This window comes from Mesoplodon densirostris, chromosome 9 (assembly GCF_025265405.1).
Source record: "Mesoplodon densirostris isolate mMesDen1 chromosome 9, mMesDen1 primary haplotype, whole genome shotgun sequence".
Lineage (NCBI taxonomy): Eukaryota > Metazoa > Chordata > Mammalia > Artiodactyla > Ziphiidae > Mesoplodon > Mesoplodon densirostris.
Window position 1 is genome coordinate 113767183 of NC_082669.1, and position 16938 is coordinate 113784120.

At 46.6% G+C, this 16938-nt stretch overlaps 1 protein-coding gene across 1 annotated transcript in view; it reads left to right on the forward strand.

The window, feature by feature from the left end:
• The first annotated feature begins 750 nt into the window (after positions 1–750).
• Positions 751–16938, forward strand: part of DYNC2I1 (dynein 2 intermediate chain 1) — a 50888-nt gene continuing 34700 nt past the window's right edge. The window contains exons 1-4 of the mRNA XM_060108428.1: positions 751–927; positions 10753–10806; positions 11609–12020; positions 14966–15057. Of these exons, the coding sequence (XP_059964411.1) occupies positions 913–927; positions 10753–10806; positions 11609–12020; positions 14966–15057 (573 nt within the window). The 5' untranslated portion in view covers positions 751–912. The remainder of the gene's footprint in view (positions 928–10752; positions 10807–11608; positions 12021–14965; positions 15058–16938) is intronic.

Consider the following 16938-nt stretch of genomic DNA (forward strand, 5'->3'; position numbering starts at 1 on the left):
CAGCCTTGCATGTTTAAGGCTGGCTTTTATTTTAAGCTTTAAAGAAAATAGTTGTGGTAAAATAAATGTGAGATGCAGACCATGTGTCTCAGTATTTCAGTCCTCTCCTCTCTTGATTTGTATAAAAGCTGCGTCTTTCAACAATTACATTTTCAGATACTTTGTGATTCCTACCTATCCTGCAGAGTGTGTCCTACCAAACGACAACCACGGGCAAAGTAACTCGAGGATCGAGAGCCTCCGCGGAAGGAAAGCTCCCTCCGCTCCCGCTTCGAAAGGCGGGTTTGCCTGTTTCCCTGCCGCAGCTCCGGTCCTGCCGGCAGCCCGCGGGCTCAGCCCGGCTTCTCCCCCGCCCCGAGCACCGCCGGGCCTCACACCAGGCGGGAGACCCCGCGCCCCTGAAACACACATCCCACCCGGCGGGAGTCCCCGCAGCGCTGAGCCTCCTTCTGCACCTCCCCCGCTTCCTTTGGGCCTCCCGGTAGTCCCAGGCTGGCGGTCACTCAGCGCTCTGCGGCCCCGCCTGTCGGTTGCAAGGAGGCGGGGCAGCGCAGGCGCGCTGGGGGCAGCCGCGCGGCATGCCGGGCCGGCGGTCGCTCGGCGCTCCACTGCCACGCCTGTCTGTTGCTAGAAGGCGGGGAGGCGCAGGCGCGCCGCGGGGCATGCCGGTCCGGCGGTTGCTCTGCGCTCCGCTGCCCCTCCTACCAGTTGCCAGGAGGCGAGGAGGCGCAGGCGCGCTGGGGGCGGCCGCGGGGCACGCTGGGTCGACGGTCGCTTGGCGCTCGTCTGTCCAGCCTGCCGGTTGCTAGGAGGCGGGACGCCGGCCCGGCCAAGGGTGCGGGTGCCGGGGCGTCTCCTCCCGGGGCCTGGCCCTGCTGAGGGCAGCGCAGCCGCCCGGTCCTGCGCGCGGCGATGGAACCTGGGAAGGTGGGTGTGAACGCCGCGCGGGGAAGCCCGTCCCCGCCGGGACCGTCCACCTCCTCGCGGGCGGAGGTCGCACCAGGGCCGGGACTGGAATTCTTGCTGCGCGTGAGACCGTGGGAAAGTTACCGACGTGTCTATTTCCCAGCGAATAAATCGGGACAGTACTAGTAAGATTGGATGAGGTTCTACAAATAAAAGTGCTTAGAATGGTGTTATTAACTCACTAACTGTGAACTGTAGTCGTTCCGCTTGTCTGTGGATCCCCGCTAAAAGACGAGGAATTTAGTTTGCATGCATTTCTTCGTACCTTCCCTCCTATTCCTTTTTTTTTTTCTATCATGCACTTTTATAATGTTAATAATATGGATTAGGGAGTTAGTGCCCTGGCTGCCCTCCATTTATTTTTAAGCTCACCAACTTCCTGACCGCTGTCATCTTCTACACCTGCCCCTTACATTTTCTTTCCTTTTGTTTTTTTGAATTTTTGAATTTTATTTTATTTATTTTTTTATACAGCAGGTTCTTAGTAGTCATTCATTTTATTTTATTTTCACACACACACACACACACACACACACACACACACTGTATTTTATTTTTACAAGAGACAAATAAACTGACACCAAGCATTGTAAATGGATGACCACAACAAAAGCAACAATGATTGCAATTACCAAACACGAAACACACTCATACTATGTCATAATATTGACATTCAGTCCAGTAATCCTCCACTGTAACAGCTCCTTTACTTTGCAGTGAAAATTGATTTGTATATTTTTTGCCTCTGAGTCCTTGTGGGATTTGATTTTTATTCAAACAGAAAGTCACAAAAATTATAATCATCCTCATCAGTTCACTCAGTCCCATGTAATTAATTTTTTTATCTTGATCTTTTGTTAGCACTTTTATGAATTCATCAGTTTTCCATTAGAGTTCTGAAAATGCTTATTCATTCAGTTCAGCAGTGTAGTCAGTTACCAGTAGTCATCCATTTTATACACATCAGTGTATACATATCAATACCAATCTCCAAATTCATCCCACCACCACCACCCCCGCCGCTTTCCCCCCTTGGTGTCTGTATGTTTGTTCTCTACTTCTGTGTCTCAATTTCTGCCCTGTAAACCAGTTCATCTGTACCATTTTTCTAGGTTCCATATATATGCGTTAATATACGATATTTATTTTTCTCTTTCTGACTTACTTCACTCTGTATGGGAGTCTCTAGATCCATCCATGTCTCTACACATGACTCAATTTCGTTCCTTTTTATGGCTCAGTAATATTCTATTGTATATATGTACCACATCTTCTTTATCCATTTATCTGTTGATGGACACTTAGGTTGCTTCCATGTCCTGGCTATTGTAAACAGTGCTGCAATGAACAATGGGGGGCATGTGTCTTTTTGAATTATGGTTTTCTCAGTGTATATGCCCAGTAGTGGGATTGCTGGGTCTTATGGTAATTCTATTTTTAGTTTTTTAAGGAACCTCCTCACTGTTTTCCATACTGGCTGTATCAATTTACATTCTACCAACAGTGCAAGAGGGTTCCCTTTTCTCCACACCCTCTGCAGCATTTGTTGTTTGTAGATTTTCTGATGATGCCCATTCTAACTGGTATGAGGTGATACTTCGCTGTAGTTTTGATTTGCAATTCTCTAATAATCAGTGATGTTGAGCAGCTTTTCATGTGCCTCTTGGCCATCTTTATGTCTTCTTTGGAGAAATGTCTATTTAGGTCTTCTGCCCATTTTGGGATTGGGTTGTTTGTTTTTTTTACTATTGAGCTGCATCAGTTGTTTATATATTTTGGAGATTAATCCTTTGTCCGTTGATGCGTTTGCAAATATTTTCTCCCATTTTGAGGGTTGTCTTTTTGTCTTGTTTATGGTTTCCTTTGCTGTGCAAAAGCTTTTACGTTTCATTAGGTCCCATTTGTTTATTTTTGTTTTTATTCCCATTACTCTAGGAGGTGGATCAAAAAAGATCTTGCTTTGGTTTATGTCAAAGAGTGTTCTTCCTATGTTTTCCTCTAAGAGTTTTATAGTGTCCGGTCTTACATTTAGGTCTCGAATCCATTTTGAGTTTATTTTTGTGTATGGTGTTAGGGAGTGTTCTAATTTCATTGTTTTACATGTAACTGTCCAGTTTTCCCAGCACCACTTATTGAAGAGACTGCCTTTTCTCCATTGTATATCCTTGCCTCCTTTGTCATAGATTAGTTGACCATAGGTGTGTGGGTTTATCTTTGGGCTTTCTATCTTATTCCATTGATTTATATTTCTTTTTTTGTGCCAGTACCATATTTACTTGATTACTGTAGCTTCATAGTATAGTCTGAAGTCAGGGAGTCTGATTTGTCCAGCTCTGTTTTTTTTCCCTCAAGACTGCTTTGGCTATTCAGGGTCTTTTGTGTCTCTATACAGATTTTAAGATTTTTTGTTCTAGTTCTGTAAAAAATGCCATTGGTAATTTGATAGGGATTGCACTGAATCTGTAGATTGCTTTGGGTAGTATAGTCATTTTCACAATATTGATTCTTCCAATCCAAGAACATGGTGTATCTCTCCATCTGTTTGTATTGTCTTTAATTTCTTTCCTCAGTGTCTTGTAGTTTTCTGCATACAGGTCTTTTGTCTCCTTAGGTAGGTTTATTCCTAGGTATTTAATTCTTTTTGTTGCAATGGTAAATAAGAGTGTTTCCTTAATTTCTCTTTCAGGTTTTTCGTCATTAGTATGTAGGAATGCAAGAGATTTCTGTCCTTTAATTTTGTATCCTGCAACTTTACCAAATTCATTGATTAGTTCTAGTAGTTTTCTGGTGGCATCTTTAGGATTCTCTATGTATGGTATCATGTCATCTGCAAACAGTGACAGTTTTACTTCTTCTTTTCCAATTTGTATTCCTTTTATTTCTTTTTCTTGTCTGATTGCCATGGCTAGGACTTCCAAAACTGTGTTTAATAATAGTGGTGAGAATGGACATCCTTTTCTTTTTCCTGATCTTAGAGGAAATGCTTTCAGTTTTTCACCATTGAGAATGATGTTTGCTGTGGGTTTGTCATATATGGCGTTTATTATGTTGAGGTAGGTTCCCTCTATGCCCACTTTCTGGAGAGTTTTTATCATAAATGGGTGTTGAATTTTGTCAGAAGCTTTTTCTGCATCTACTGAGATGATCATATGGTTTTTATTCTTGAATTTGTAAGTATGGTGTATCACATTGATTGATTTGCATATATTGAAGTATCCTTGCATCCCTGGGATAAATCCCATTTGATCATGGTGTATGATCCTTTTAATGTGTTGCTGGATTCTTTTTTTTTTTTTTGCGGTACGCGGGCCTCTCACTGTTGTGGCCTCTCCCGCTGCGGAGCACAGGCCCTGGACGCGCAGGCTCAGCGGCCATGGCTCACAGGCCCAGCCGCTCCGCGGCATGTGGGATCCTCCCCGACCGGGGCACGAACCCACGTCCCCTGCATCGGCAGGCGGACTCTTCAACCACTGCGCCACCAGGGAAGGCCCTTGCTGGATTCTGTTTGCTAGTATTTTGTTGAGGATATTTACATCTAATTCATCGGTGATATTGGTCTGTAATTTTCTTTTTTTGTTGTATCTTTGTCTGGTTTTGGTATCAGGGTGATGGTGGCCTCATAGAATGAGTTTGGGAGTATTCCTTCCTCTGCAATTTTTTGGAAGAGTTTGAGAAGGATAGTTATTAGCTCTTCTCTAAATCTTTGATAGAATTCACCTGTGAAGCCATCTGTTCCTGGACTTTTGTTTGTTGGAAGATTTTTAATCACAGTTTCAATTTCAGTACTTGTTTTAGGTCTGTTCATATTTTCTATTTCTTCCTGGTTCAGTCTTGGAAGGTTATACCTTTCTAAGAATTTGTTCATTTCTTCCAGGTTGTCCATTTTATTGGCATAGAGTTGCTTGTAGTAGTCTCTTAGGATGCTTTGTATTTCTGAGGTGTCTATTGTAACTTCTCCTTTTTCATTTCTAGTTTTATTGATTTGAGTCCTCTCCCTCTTTTTCTTGATGAGTTGGCCTAATGGTTTATCATTTTTCCTTATCTTCTCAAAGAACCAGCTTTTAGTTTTATTGATCCTTGCTATTGCTTTCTTTGTTTCTATTTCATTTATTTCTGCTCTGATCTTTATGATTTCTTTCCTTCTGCTAATTTTGTCTTTTGTTTGTTCTTCTTTCTCTAGTTCCTTTAGGTGTAAGGTTAGATTGTTTATTTGAGATTTTTCTTGTTTCTTGAGGTAGGCTTGTATAGCTATAAACTTTCCTCTTAGAACTGTTTTTGCTGCATCCCATAGGTTTTGGATCGTCGTGTTTTCATTGTCATTTGTCTTTAGGTATTTTTTGATTTCCTCTTTGATTTCTTCAATGATCTCTTGGTTATTTAGTAACGTATTGTTTAGTCTCCATGTGTTTGTGTTTTTTATGTTTTTTTCCCTGTAATTGATTTCTAATCTCATAGCATTGTGGTCAGAAAAGATGCTTGATATGATTTAAATTTTCTTACATTTACTGAGGCTTGATTTATGACCCAAGATGTGATCTATCCTGGAGAATGTTCCATGTGCACTTGAGAAGAAAGTGTAATCTGCTGTTTTTGGATGGAATGTCTTATAAATATCAATTAAATCTATCTGGTCTATCTTGTCATTTAAAGTTTGTGTTTCCTTATTAATTTTCTGTTTGGATGATCTGTCCATTGGTGAAAGTGGGGTGTTAAAGTCCCCTACTATTATTGTGTTACTGTTGATTCCCCCTTTTATGGCTGTTAGCATTTGCCTTATGTATTGAGGTGCTCCTATGTTGGCAGCATATATATTTATAATAGTTATATCTTCTTCTTGGATTGATCCCTTGATCATTATGTAGTGTCCTTCCTTGTCTCTTGTAACATTCTTTATTTTAAAGTCTATTTTTTCTGATATGAGTATGGCTACTCCAGCTGTCTTTTGATTTCCATTTGCATGGAGTATCTTTTTTTTTTTTTTTTTTTGCGGTATGCGGGCCTCTCACTGTTGTGGCCTCCCCCGTTGCGGAGCACAGGCTCCGGACGCGCAGGCTCCGGACGCGCAGGCTCAGCGGCCATGGCCCACGGGCCCAGCCGCTCCGCGGCATATGGGATCCTCCCAGACCGGGGCACGAACCCGTATCCCCTGCATCGGCAGGCGGACTCTCAACCACTTGCGCCACCAGGGAGGCCCCTGGAGTATCTTTTTCCATCCCCTCACTTTCAGTCTGTATGTGTCCCTAGGTCTGAAGTGGGTCTCTTGTAGATAGCACATATATGCGTCTTATTTTTGTATCCATTCAGCAAGCCTGTGTCTTTTGGTTGGAGCATTTAATCCATTCACGTTTAAGGTAATTATTGATATGTATGTTCCTATGACTATTTTCTTAATTGTTTTGGGTTTGTTTTTGTAGGTCCTTTTCTTCTCTTGTGTTTCCCACTTAGAGAAGTTCCTTTAGCATTTGTTGTAGAGCTGGTTTGGTGGTGCTGAATTCTCTTAGCTTTTGCTTGACTTTAAAACTTTTGATTTCTCTCTCGAATCTAAATGAGATCCTTGCTGCGTAGAGTAATCTTGGTTGTAGGTTCTTCCCTTTCATCACTTTAAGTATATCATGCCACTCCCTTCTGACTTGTAGAGTTTCTGCTGAGAAATCAGCTGTTAACCTTATGGGAGTTCCCTTGTATGTTATTTGTCGTTTTACCCTTGCTGCTTTCAATAAGTTGTCTTTGCCTTTAATTTTTGCCGATTTGATTATTATGTGTCTCAGCGTGTTTCTCCTTTGGTTTATCCTGCCTGGGACTCTCTGTGCTTCCTGGACTTGGGTGGCTATTTCCTTTCCCATGTTAGGGAAGTTTTTGACTATAATCTCTTCAAATATTTTCTCAGGTCCTTTGTCTCTCTCTTCTCCTTCTGGGACCCCTATAAAGCGAATGTTGTTGCATTTAATGTTGTCCCAGAGTTCTCTTAGGCTGTCTTCATTTCTTTTCATTCTTTTTTCTTTATTCTGTTCCACAGCAGTGAATTCCACCATCCTGTCTTCCAGGTCACTTATCCGTTCTTCTGCCTCAGTTATTCTGCTACTGATTCCTTCTAGTGTATTTTTCATTTCAGTTATCGTATTGTTCATCTCTGTTTGTTTGTTCTTTAATTCTTCTAGATCTTTGTTAAATGTTTCTTGCATCTTCTCGATCTTTGCCTCCATTCTTTTTCGGTCCTGGATCATCTTCACTATCATTATTCTGAATTCTTTTTCTGGAAGGTTGCCTATCTCCACTTCCTTTAGTTGTTTTTCTGGGGTTTTATCTTGTTCCTTCATCTGGTACATAGCCCTCTGCCTTTTCATCTTGTCTATCTTTCTGTGAATGTGGTTTTTGTTCCACAGGCTGCAGGATTGTAGTTCTTTTTGCTTCTGCTGCCTGCCCTCTGGTGGATGAGGCTATGTAAGAGGCTTGTGCAAGTTTCCTGATGGGAGGGACTGGTGGTGGGTAGAGCTGGCTGTTGCTCTGGTGGGGAGAGCTCAGTAAAACTTTAATGGGCTTGTCTGCTGATGGGTGGGGCTGTGTCTCCTCCCCGTTGGTTGTTTGGCCTGAGGCGACCCAACACTGGAGCCTACTTGGGCTCCTTGGTGGGGCTAATGGCGGACTCTGGAAGGGCTCACGCCAAGGAGTACTTCACATAACTTCTGCTGCCAGTGTCCTTGTCCCCACGGTGAGCCACAGCCACCCCCCCCCCCGCCTCTGCAGGAGACCCTCCAACACCAGCAGGTAGGTCTGGTTCAGTCTCTATGGGGTCACTGCTCCTTCCCCTGGGTCCCGATGCGCACACTACTTTGTGTGTGCCCTCCAAGAGTGGAGTCTCTGTTTCCCCCAGTCCTGTTGAAGTCCTGCAATCAAATCCCGCTAGCCTTCAAAGTCTGATTCTCTAGGAATGCCTCCTCCCATTGCCAGACCCCCAGGTTCGGAAGCCTGAAGTGGGGCTCAGAACCTTCACTCCAGTGGGTGGACTTCTGTGGTATAAGTGTTCTCCAGTCTGTGAGTCACCCACCCAGCAGTTATGGGATTTGATTTTATTGTGATTGCGCCCCTCCTACCATCTCATTGTGGCTTCTCCTTTGTCTCTGAATGTGGGGTATCTTTTTTGGTGAGTTCCAGTGTCTTCCTGTCGATGGTTGTTCAGCAGTTAGTTGTGATTCCAGTGTTCTCGCAAGCGGGAGTGAGAGCACGTCCTTCTACTCTGCCATCTTGAACCAATCTCTCTACATTTTCATAAGTTATTCCATAACTTAAGTTTTCTGTGATTTGTTTATAGGATGTTTTAAAAGTTGTGGTAACCAAAATTTTAGAAATGGAGACTTGATTGAGATAAAAACGTGTTTATTTGGCGTTTGTTATGACTGCAGCCTGGGAGACACAGATTCAAGCTCTTGAACTGTGTTCTCTCAGCTGCAAAGTGAGGGAGGCTTATAAAGGCAAAACGGTTAGCTACATGAGTTGTTTGTCAAGAATTATCATTGGCTCTTGGAAGAATTGATGGCTTGGTTGGGGTCCTTGCAGCTGGCAGGTGCTGTTTTGATGACCGGTAGTGTTCTTGGGTCTGGTGCAGTTCAGGAAAAGTTCAAGTTCTCAGTGGTGCAGGTACGTGTCTGAGACCAGATCCTCAATGGCCACCGCTTTTTGTTTGCCTGAACTGGGATCACTCCATTATAATGTCGGTTTGTCATCAGTTATCATATGGTGATTATATAAGCAGCGTTCACTGCAGAGCTGTGTAGTGAGATTGGATCAAGGAGGACATCGAGCAATGTGAACACGTATATACCTATATATACAGGTAAGTGGGAGGGGTATGTCTGTATTTAGGTTACCCTTAGCTAAGGAGGTTGGAGGTTCTGCTGTTCAGGCAGCTCTTCTGGGGTTTTCTTTTGTTTTCAGGGTGGGGTTTATTCCTCTCACAGGAGGAAATGCTGCCTGCCTACTTGGAGGGTCAATTTTAAGTTACTTGCCTGCCTGCCTCACGGGGCAGGACCCAGGCTGAGTGGAGGGCACAGGGCAGGGGCTCCTGGTCTGAAGTGCTGTGGTCTCACGTACATGGGGTGTGCGTGGAGTTTCTGGGGATACGTGTGACACGTGGGGTTGTGATGGGCACAAGGAACTCTGTATCATTTTACAGCTTAAAAAATTTAACAGAGGGCCTCCCTGGTGGCGCAAGTGGTTGGGAGTCCGCCTGCCGGTGCAGGGGATGCGGGTTCGTGCCCCGGTCTGGGAGGATCCCATATGCCGCGGGGCGGCTGGGCCCGTGAGCCATGGCCGCTGAGCCTGCGCGTCCGGAGCCTGCGCGTCCGGAGCCTGTGCTCCGCAGCGGGGGAGGCCACAACAGTGAGAGGCCCACATACCGCAGAAAAAAAAAAAAAAAAAAAATTTAACAGAGAAAAATGAAAGGAAAGAAAGAAAAGCTTCAGGATGAAGTAAAGCCCAAAGCTGGGTTTTTGTTGGTGAAAACGGAAGAGGCCACCGGGAAGTCCTGGGGTCTCTGGTGATCTGTTGCCTTCAGGTGTTTTTACTCTACTGGCCTCAGTAATACAATCACAGCCGTTAAGAGCCCATTTCCCACACACTCGTCACAGAGGCTACCGGCTCCACAAGCAGCGCATGGTCTCTGTCGTGTTTGGGCCGTTTGTTTGGAAACAGTCACGCATTAAACCTCTCTAAAGAGCAGTTAACTTGAAAGAAAACATTTTAAAGTCCAGCAGCTGCAAGTTATAGCTATGCGAACTGCCACTGACCATCTTCACCATGTCTTACTGTGGACCCCTTTTGTTAAATCGACCAATTTATCAGAAAAGAATACGTGTTCCAGTGACAGCAGAGCACAATGCACTTTCTGGTTGTACTTTGGTAGATTCTTGACCTGGTTGCTTTTTATTTATTTCTCCTTAGAGTGTTTATGAGCTGTTGTGAATTTTTTTCTGCTTCCCTCATTTTCACATCAACAGGAAAATTTTGGGTGGCTGATCCGTGAATATGTTTTCATTTTCACTTGTACTCCATTTGCTTTAAATTTTAAACACACCAAATCGCCCTGTATTTGTGCCCTTAAGGCAGAGTTTCTCAAAGGGAAATGAGGTAGTCAGGGTAGATTTCTCTTGTTCTCTATGGGAAACCATCCTTGGTGGTTTTTGTTATTTATCACCCCGCGCACGTGGCTGGAGCCCCGTGTTGTGGGCTTGTGTGCTCTCAGCACCTGAAGAGGCACCTGCCCGGCACAGACCCACCGAGGAGTCTGCCCTGAGCCCACCGAGGGGAGGTGGGGCTGGGTGCCTGCGGTGGGCCCAAGCCTCGGGGCAGCATGAATATGAAGTAGCCTGTGATCGTTTGTGAGTAATTTTAAAGAGTCGGCGTTCGTATTGCCTTTTCTTCTTGTAGACAGACGGTAACTTCTGGCACACCGAGGGTCGCCATTGACTAAAATGATCTGATGAAAAAGCAGCTCACTGGAGCGTAAAAAGTTAGGGTATTTTGGGCCTCCCTGGTGGCGCAGTGGTTGAGAGTCCGCCTGCCGATGCAGGGGATACGGGTTCGTGCCCCGGTCTGGGAGGATCCCATATGCCGCGGAGCGGCTGGGCCCGTGAGCCATGGCCGCTGGGCCTGCGCATCCGGAGCCTGTGCTCCGCAACGGGAGAGGCCACAACAGTGAGAGGCCCGCATACCGCAAAAAAAAAGAAAAAAAAAAAAAAAGTTAGGGTATTTTAAACTTTAAAAATTCTAACTCTGTACTTTTCTTTTTAGAGAAGAACCAAAGATGATACTTGGAAAGAACACGAGCTCAGAAAACACCTTTGGGTAAAAATATATTTTAAAGATTTGGGAGAAAAGGTTTGAGTTGGGGTCTGTTTGGACCCTGGATGGTAATCTTGCGCAGTGTTACCGGGTTCTCAGCTCTGCACAGGTTTGCTTACATGTGGCTCATTTCAGAGGTGGTTTGACTCAGAGATAAAGCCATGCGGTTAATTGCTCTGGAACCCTCTTGGATTGGGTTTTCCGTCCCAGCTCGGCCCAGCATGCCACCAGTCGGGTTCCTGTCAGCGTTTAGAGCTCGGGCCTTGTGAGTGTGTGAGTGCGTGTGCGCGCGTGTGGTCTGTGTGCATGTGTGTGCGGGGCTGAGGGGTTGCGATCAATACCTCCTGAGAGGGGGCTTCCCCGGAGGTCCGGCGGTGTTTCAGACGCCGTGCTTCCAGTGCGGGGGGCTCGGGTTCGATACTTGGTCATGGAACTAAGATTCCGTATGCCACGCAGCATGGCCAAAAAAAGACCTCCTGAGAGTTTCCGACAAGGGTCCTTGTTCCTTGAGGGGGGCCCCGGCGGATAGTGTCCTGGAGACTTTCCCGCACAGCCTCAGCGCCCCATTCTTTTCTTTCTGACCCACGTAGCAATTTAGGTTTGATCTGCCAGCACATGGAGACGTCCCTGTAAGTGGGCGCTTCGCCAGGCACAGGCTGCCAAGCTGACCCCGCTTCTGAGGGGTCCAGAGTCTGCGTCCCGGCCCGTCCTGCCGGGACAGGGAGCAGTTGACGCCAGTGCTTCTTAGGGCCCTTCAGTGAGTGTGAGCCTGGGTTCAGAGACCCTCTGTCCTTCTCTTGCGCAGGCCGCTCGATCAGCCAGTCCCACGGAAGAGACGAGGCCCAGAGCCAGGAAGCCGCGGAGGGAGTCAGAGGCGGACCGGGCGGACCGCAAAGAGCGCAGACCCAGCGCACCAGACCGTGATGCCGAGTACAGAGAGAGCGCGGCCAAGAGAGACGGCCAGGCTGCCAGGGGCCGCCCCCACGGGGACAGGGACAGGGACAAGCCGCGGGACAGCAGGAAGGACAGGGGCCAGCCAAAGGAGACACACCGGGAGCGGGACGCGGAGAAGCCCCACGGCCGAGGGAAGGAGCGCGAGAGGGACCGGGCGCGGCCGGAGGAGCTGAGGCAGGTGGCCGCGCACCCCAGCCTGCTGGGCCGCGGCCGCGACCGCGACCGCGACCGGGACCGAGACAGGCCCGAGCGCAGGCGGGCAGGTCTGTGACTCCGGGGCACTTTCCTCCTTGGAGGTGTCCCCTCCCCACTTGTTTTCTCTCCTGTTTTTGTTTTTTTGTTTTTTTTGTTTTTTTTTTAGTTTCTGCTTTATAACAAAGTGAATCAGTCATACATATAAATCTGTTCCCACATCCCTTCCCTCCTGCATCTCCCTCCCTCCCACTCTCCCCATCCCACCCCTCCAGGCGGTCACAAAGCACCGAGCTGATCTCCCTGTGCTCTGCGGCTGCTTCCCACTAGCTATCTCCCTTACGTTTGGTAGTGTATATATGTCCATGCCTCTCTTTCGCTTTGTCACAGCTCTCTCCTGGTTTTTATGAAGGTCTCGGCTTTGGCTGTGAAGTCGGAGGCCCCGGTGGTGCATGTGTGTGCACTTTGCACTCTTTTCTTTCGGGTTTTTTTTAACACTCATTTCAGTGAACAGAAGGAGTAACAGTTTTCTCATGGTTTGCTGGAGTTTTACTATTGAAATATATTTTAGGTTTATTACCTCAATAGATCGCAATCCACGTTGTAAATAAACAAAATCTTTGATAAAAAGAATTCCTCAAAAGTGTCAGATTTAAGCCGTATTTAAATATTATTTGTCCAAATTCCTAGGAATGCTAAGGTAGAGGTACATACTTTTTCCTCCCCAAAATGGAAATAAGTATCTTCATTATTTTATTATGCAAATAGTGTCTGCGTCCTATAAAAAAATTCAAACTAGCCAACATAAACAAAAACGGAACATATGAGAAGAGCATGTAGTGAATCTCAGAATCCTCAGGCTGTGAACACGATGGGACCAGGACCTCGGTTCGTGGTCCCTGTTGGCGTGTGTCCCTCCTGTGCAGGGGCTCAGGCCCCAAGGACCCGAGTGTGCATCTCTGCCGGGCCGAGTGCTGGGGCAGGGCTGGGGTTAAGAGGGTTATCTCTAATTAAGTTTAACACTGACTACCTTACTATCCATTGCCTCTCTTTAGGATTATTATTTTGATGTTCTTGGTATTTTTAAATTTAATTTAATTTTTTATTTTAAAATAAATTTATTTATTTATGGCTGTGTTGGGTATTCGTTGCTGTGCGCAGGCTTTCTCTAGTTGCGGCGAGCGGTGGCTACTCTTCGTTCCTCTGCGTGGGCTTCTCATTGTAGTGGCTTCTCTTGTTGCAGAGCATGGGCTCTAGGCACGCGGGCTTCAGTAGTTGTGGCACATGGGCTTCAGTTGTTGTGGCACGCGGGCTCAGTAGTTGCGGCACCTGGCCTTCAGTAGTTGTGGCACACAGGCTCAGTAGTTGTGGCACATGGGCTCAGTAGTTGTGGCGCGTGGGCTCTAGGCGTGCGGGCTTCAGTAGCTGTGGCACGCGGGCTCAGTAGCTGTGGTGCGCAGGCTCAGCAGTTGTGGCACGCGGGCTCTAGAGTGCAGGCTCAGTAGCTGTGGCACACGGGCTCAGTAGTTGTGGCTCGTGGGCTCAGTAGTTGCGGCACGCGGGCTCTAGGCATGTGGGCTTCAGTAGCTGTGGCACGCAGGCTCAGTAGCTGTGGCTGTGGGCTCAGTAGTTGTGGCACATGGGCTCCAGTAGTTGTGGCACGCGGGCTCAGTAGCTGTGGCATGTGGGCTCAGTAGTTGTGGCACATGGGCTTCAGTAGTTGTGGCATGTGGGCTCAGTAGTTGTGGCTCGTGGGCTCTAGGCGTGCGGGCTTCAGTAGCTGTGGCACGTGGGCTCAGTAGTTGTGACTCACGGGCTCAGTAGTTGTGGCTCGCGGGCTCTAGAGCACAGGCTCAATAGTTGTGGTGCACAGGCTTAGTTGCTCCATGGCATGTGGGATCTTCCTGGACCAGGGCTCGAACCTGTGTCCCCTGCACTGGCAGGTGGACTCCTAACCACTGTGCCCCCAGGGAAGCCTGGTACTTTTTAGTAATACAGTCTGTTTTGGTTTCAGATCAGTCCTTTGGTCTGCTGCCTGATCTGGTTTTTCAGTGCAGTGTTGAGTGTGCTGCTCTGGAGAGACTCATTGTACAACTAGACTCTGACGGTCCTCCCTCCTCCCCTGGTTGTTTTCGTGCCTCTTCCCTCATCTCCTCTGTGTCTCCCCTGGATCCCCGGGGCCCTCCCTTCCTTCCTTAGGTCAGAAATCCCGGGGACCATCCTGACCCCCCACTCTTTCTCTTCCACCTTCACTCCTGTGTCCCCCCAGGGGACCCCCACCAGTTGTTTTGATCTCTTGTACCCCAGGCTCCTAGAAAGTGGTCAGGTTTGGTGAATACTTTTGGAGTGAATGAACTTTGTTTCAATGATCTCTGTATGTTGAATTTTGTCCTCACCTTTAAAAATGTGGATTCTTTTAGTTGTAAGCCTAATAACTTGGTACAAATTCAAAAGTGAAAGTCTAGTTTTTCACTACTGAACGGGGCTGCAGGAGTCACCAGTGACTGAGGTGGCTCTATTGGGTTCCCCCGTGGCAGGGAGAGATCATGGGGTGGGGTGGGTGCACCCACCTGCATCACAGGGCCTCCTGCATCCATGTGCCCCAGGCAGCGGGGCTGTGGGAGACCTGGGGCAGGGGGCAGTCCCCCAGGCATCCGAAGCCGACTTTTCCCTGCAGATGAATGAAGCAGTCTGCCCAGCTGGACTGGACTTTGCTTCCCTGAGCATCTCAGCCCAGGGCAGGAGCTCCAAAGGCCTGTGTTTGGACTGGGGCCCCTCTCGGGTTCCCAGGTATTCCTCTGACATGCTTTCCAGGTTTCCTTCTTCTTTATTCCATTTTAAGTTTAGATTCTAGAAATTTCCATTCTTGACATTGGAGAATGTGTTTTAATTAAAGAATATGTTTTTCATATGTGTTATTGTGTGATATCTACAGTAAAGACTGCAGCAGGATGTTAGAAGATATTTTTGATGTGCTAAAGTTTGAGAATGTTAAAAGTCCGTTTTATTTTTGTAGTAAGTAAAGCAAGAATTGCAGAGGGGGAACGGAGAGATGAAGACTCTGAGAGAGGAGATGAGGAGAGAGAAAGAAGATACCGAGAAAGAAAGGTATGCAGGGCGAGGCCTGGGAGGGGCTCCAGCTGCAAAGCCCAGGGTGCTCAGGCAGGGGTGTTAGAGAGCTTCTGGAAAATAGTGTAAAACGGAATCTAAGACCTAAGACAGTTCTCAGGCACTAAGTTCTCACAGGCAATTATGTTTCTCCGATTCCAAGAGTAAACCTTGGTTATCTTGGAAAATTTACAAAATGCAAATAATAATAAGAGAAAAAATAAAAAACAGAGATAATTACTGATAATGTTTAGATATATATCCTATAGGTTTATGTACATATATTCATATATGTGTATGTGTTTGGATATGTACGTGGAAACTTTATTTTCTTAAGTTGGATTTTTACTGTTTTATAACTGTTTTTACTGTTTTATAACTGTTTAATACATTTTGAACATTTTTTCTAAGCTATCATATCTGTCTATAGTATTTTTTTTTTTGCGGTACGTGGGCCTCTCACTGTTGTGGCCTCTCCTGTTGCGGAGCACAGGCTCCAGATGTGCAGGCTCAGCGGCCATGGCTCACGGGCCCAGCCACTCCGCGGCATGTGGGATCTTCCTGGACCGGGGCACGAACCCGTGTCCCCTGCATTGGCAGGCGGACTCTCAACCACTGCGCCACCAGGGAAGCCCTGTCTATAGTATTTTAATGGCTGCATAATACAGTATTCATTGATGTTTTCTGGACACATCTGCTTTTTTTTGGATACTTATGTTGCTTCTAAGTTTTTTTTTTTTTTGTATTATAAAGACATCCATGGTGTAAACTTTTTGCATTTATTCACAATTATTTCCTTATGATTAATTTCTGGAAGTGAACTTGCTAGATCAAAGTAAGTGTTACCCCATTTGTTTTACATTAGGCTGTAATTGTTCATATCATCAGAGTGTGATTCCCCATGTCCTAAGCAGCAACTGGGCATTATCATAATTTTTAACATTTGCTAATTTGATTCAGAAACAGAGGGCATTTTTAAAAAATACTTGTTTTTATTTATTTATTTATTTGGTTATGCTGGGTCTTAGTTGCGGCAGGTAGGCTCCTTAGCTGTGGCTCGCTGGCTCCTAGTTGTGGCATGTAACTCTTAGTTGTGGCATGCATGTGAGATCTATTTCCCCGACCAGGGATCGAACCTGGGCCCCCTGCATTGGGGGCACAGAGTCTTATCCACTGGACCACCAGGGAAGTCCCCAAAGGGCATTTTATAAAAGGGTTTATTGTCCTATTATTAGTTGCTACCTGTGTATGTCTGCGTACTTGTCTAGTGGGATGTATTGTTAACTTTAAGAGTAATTTAAAGGTGAACTCTCTGCTAGTTATATATGTCAGTGTTCTGTTTGTTTTTCTGTGCAATCGTTTTTTTTTTTTTTTTTTTTTTTTTTTTTGCTGTACGCGGGCCTCTCACTGCTGTGGCCTCTCCCGTTGCGGAGCACAGGCTCCGGACACACAGGCTCCGCGGCCATGGCTCGCGGGCCCAGCCGCTCCGCGGCATGTGGGATCTTCTGGGATCGGGGCACGAACCCGTGTCCCCTGCATCGGCAGGCGGACTCTCAACCACTGCGCCACCAGGGAAGCCCTGCAATCGTTATTTTTATAAGTACGTTTAAAGTTATGAAGTAGTCAGGTCTGTCTTTCCTTATTTCTGTCGTTGTTGTGATGCTTGGAGAACCCTCTTCCCCACACTCGTGTCATGTAAGGAGTTGCCTGTGTTTTGTTCTGTCTGGGTCCTCATAATTTTTTTTTTTTTTTTTTTTTTGCGGTATGCGGGCCTCTCACTGTTGTGGCCTCTCCCGTTGCGGAGCACAGGCTCCAGACGCGCAGGCTCAGTGGCCATGGCGCACGGGCCCAGCCGCTCCGTGGCATGTGGGATCCTCCCGG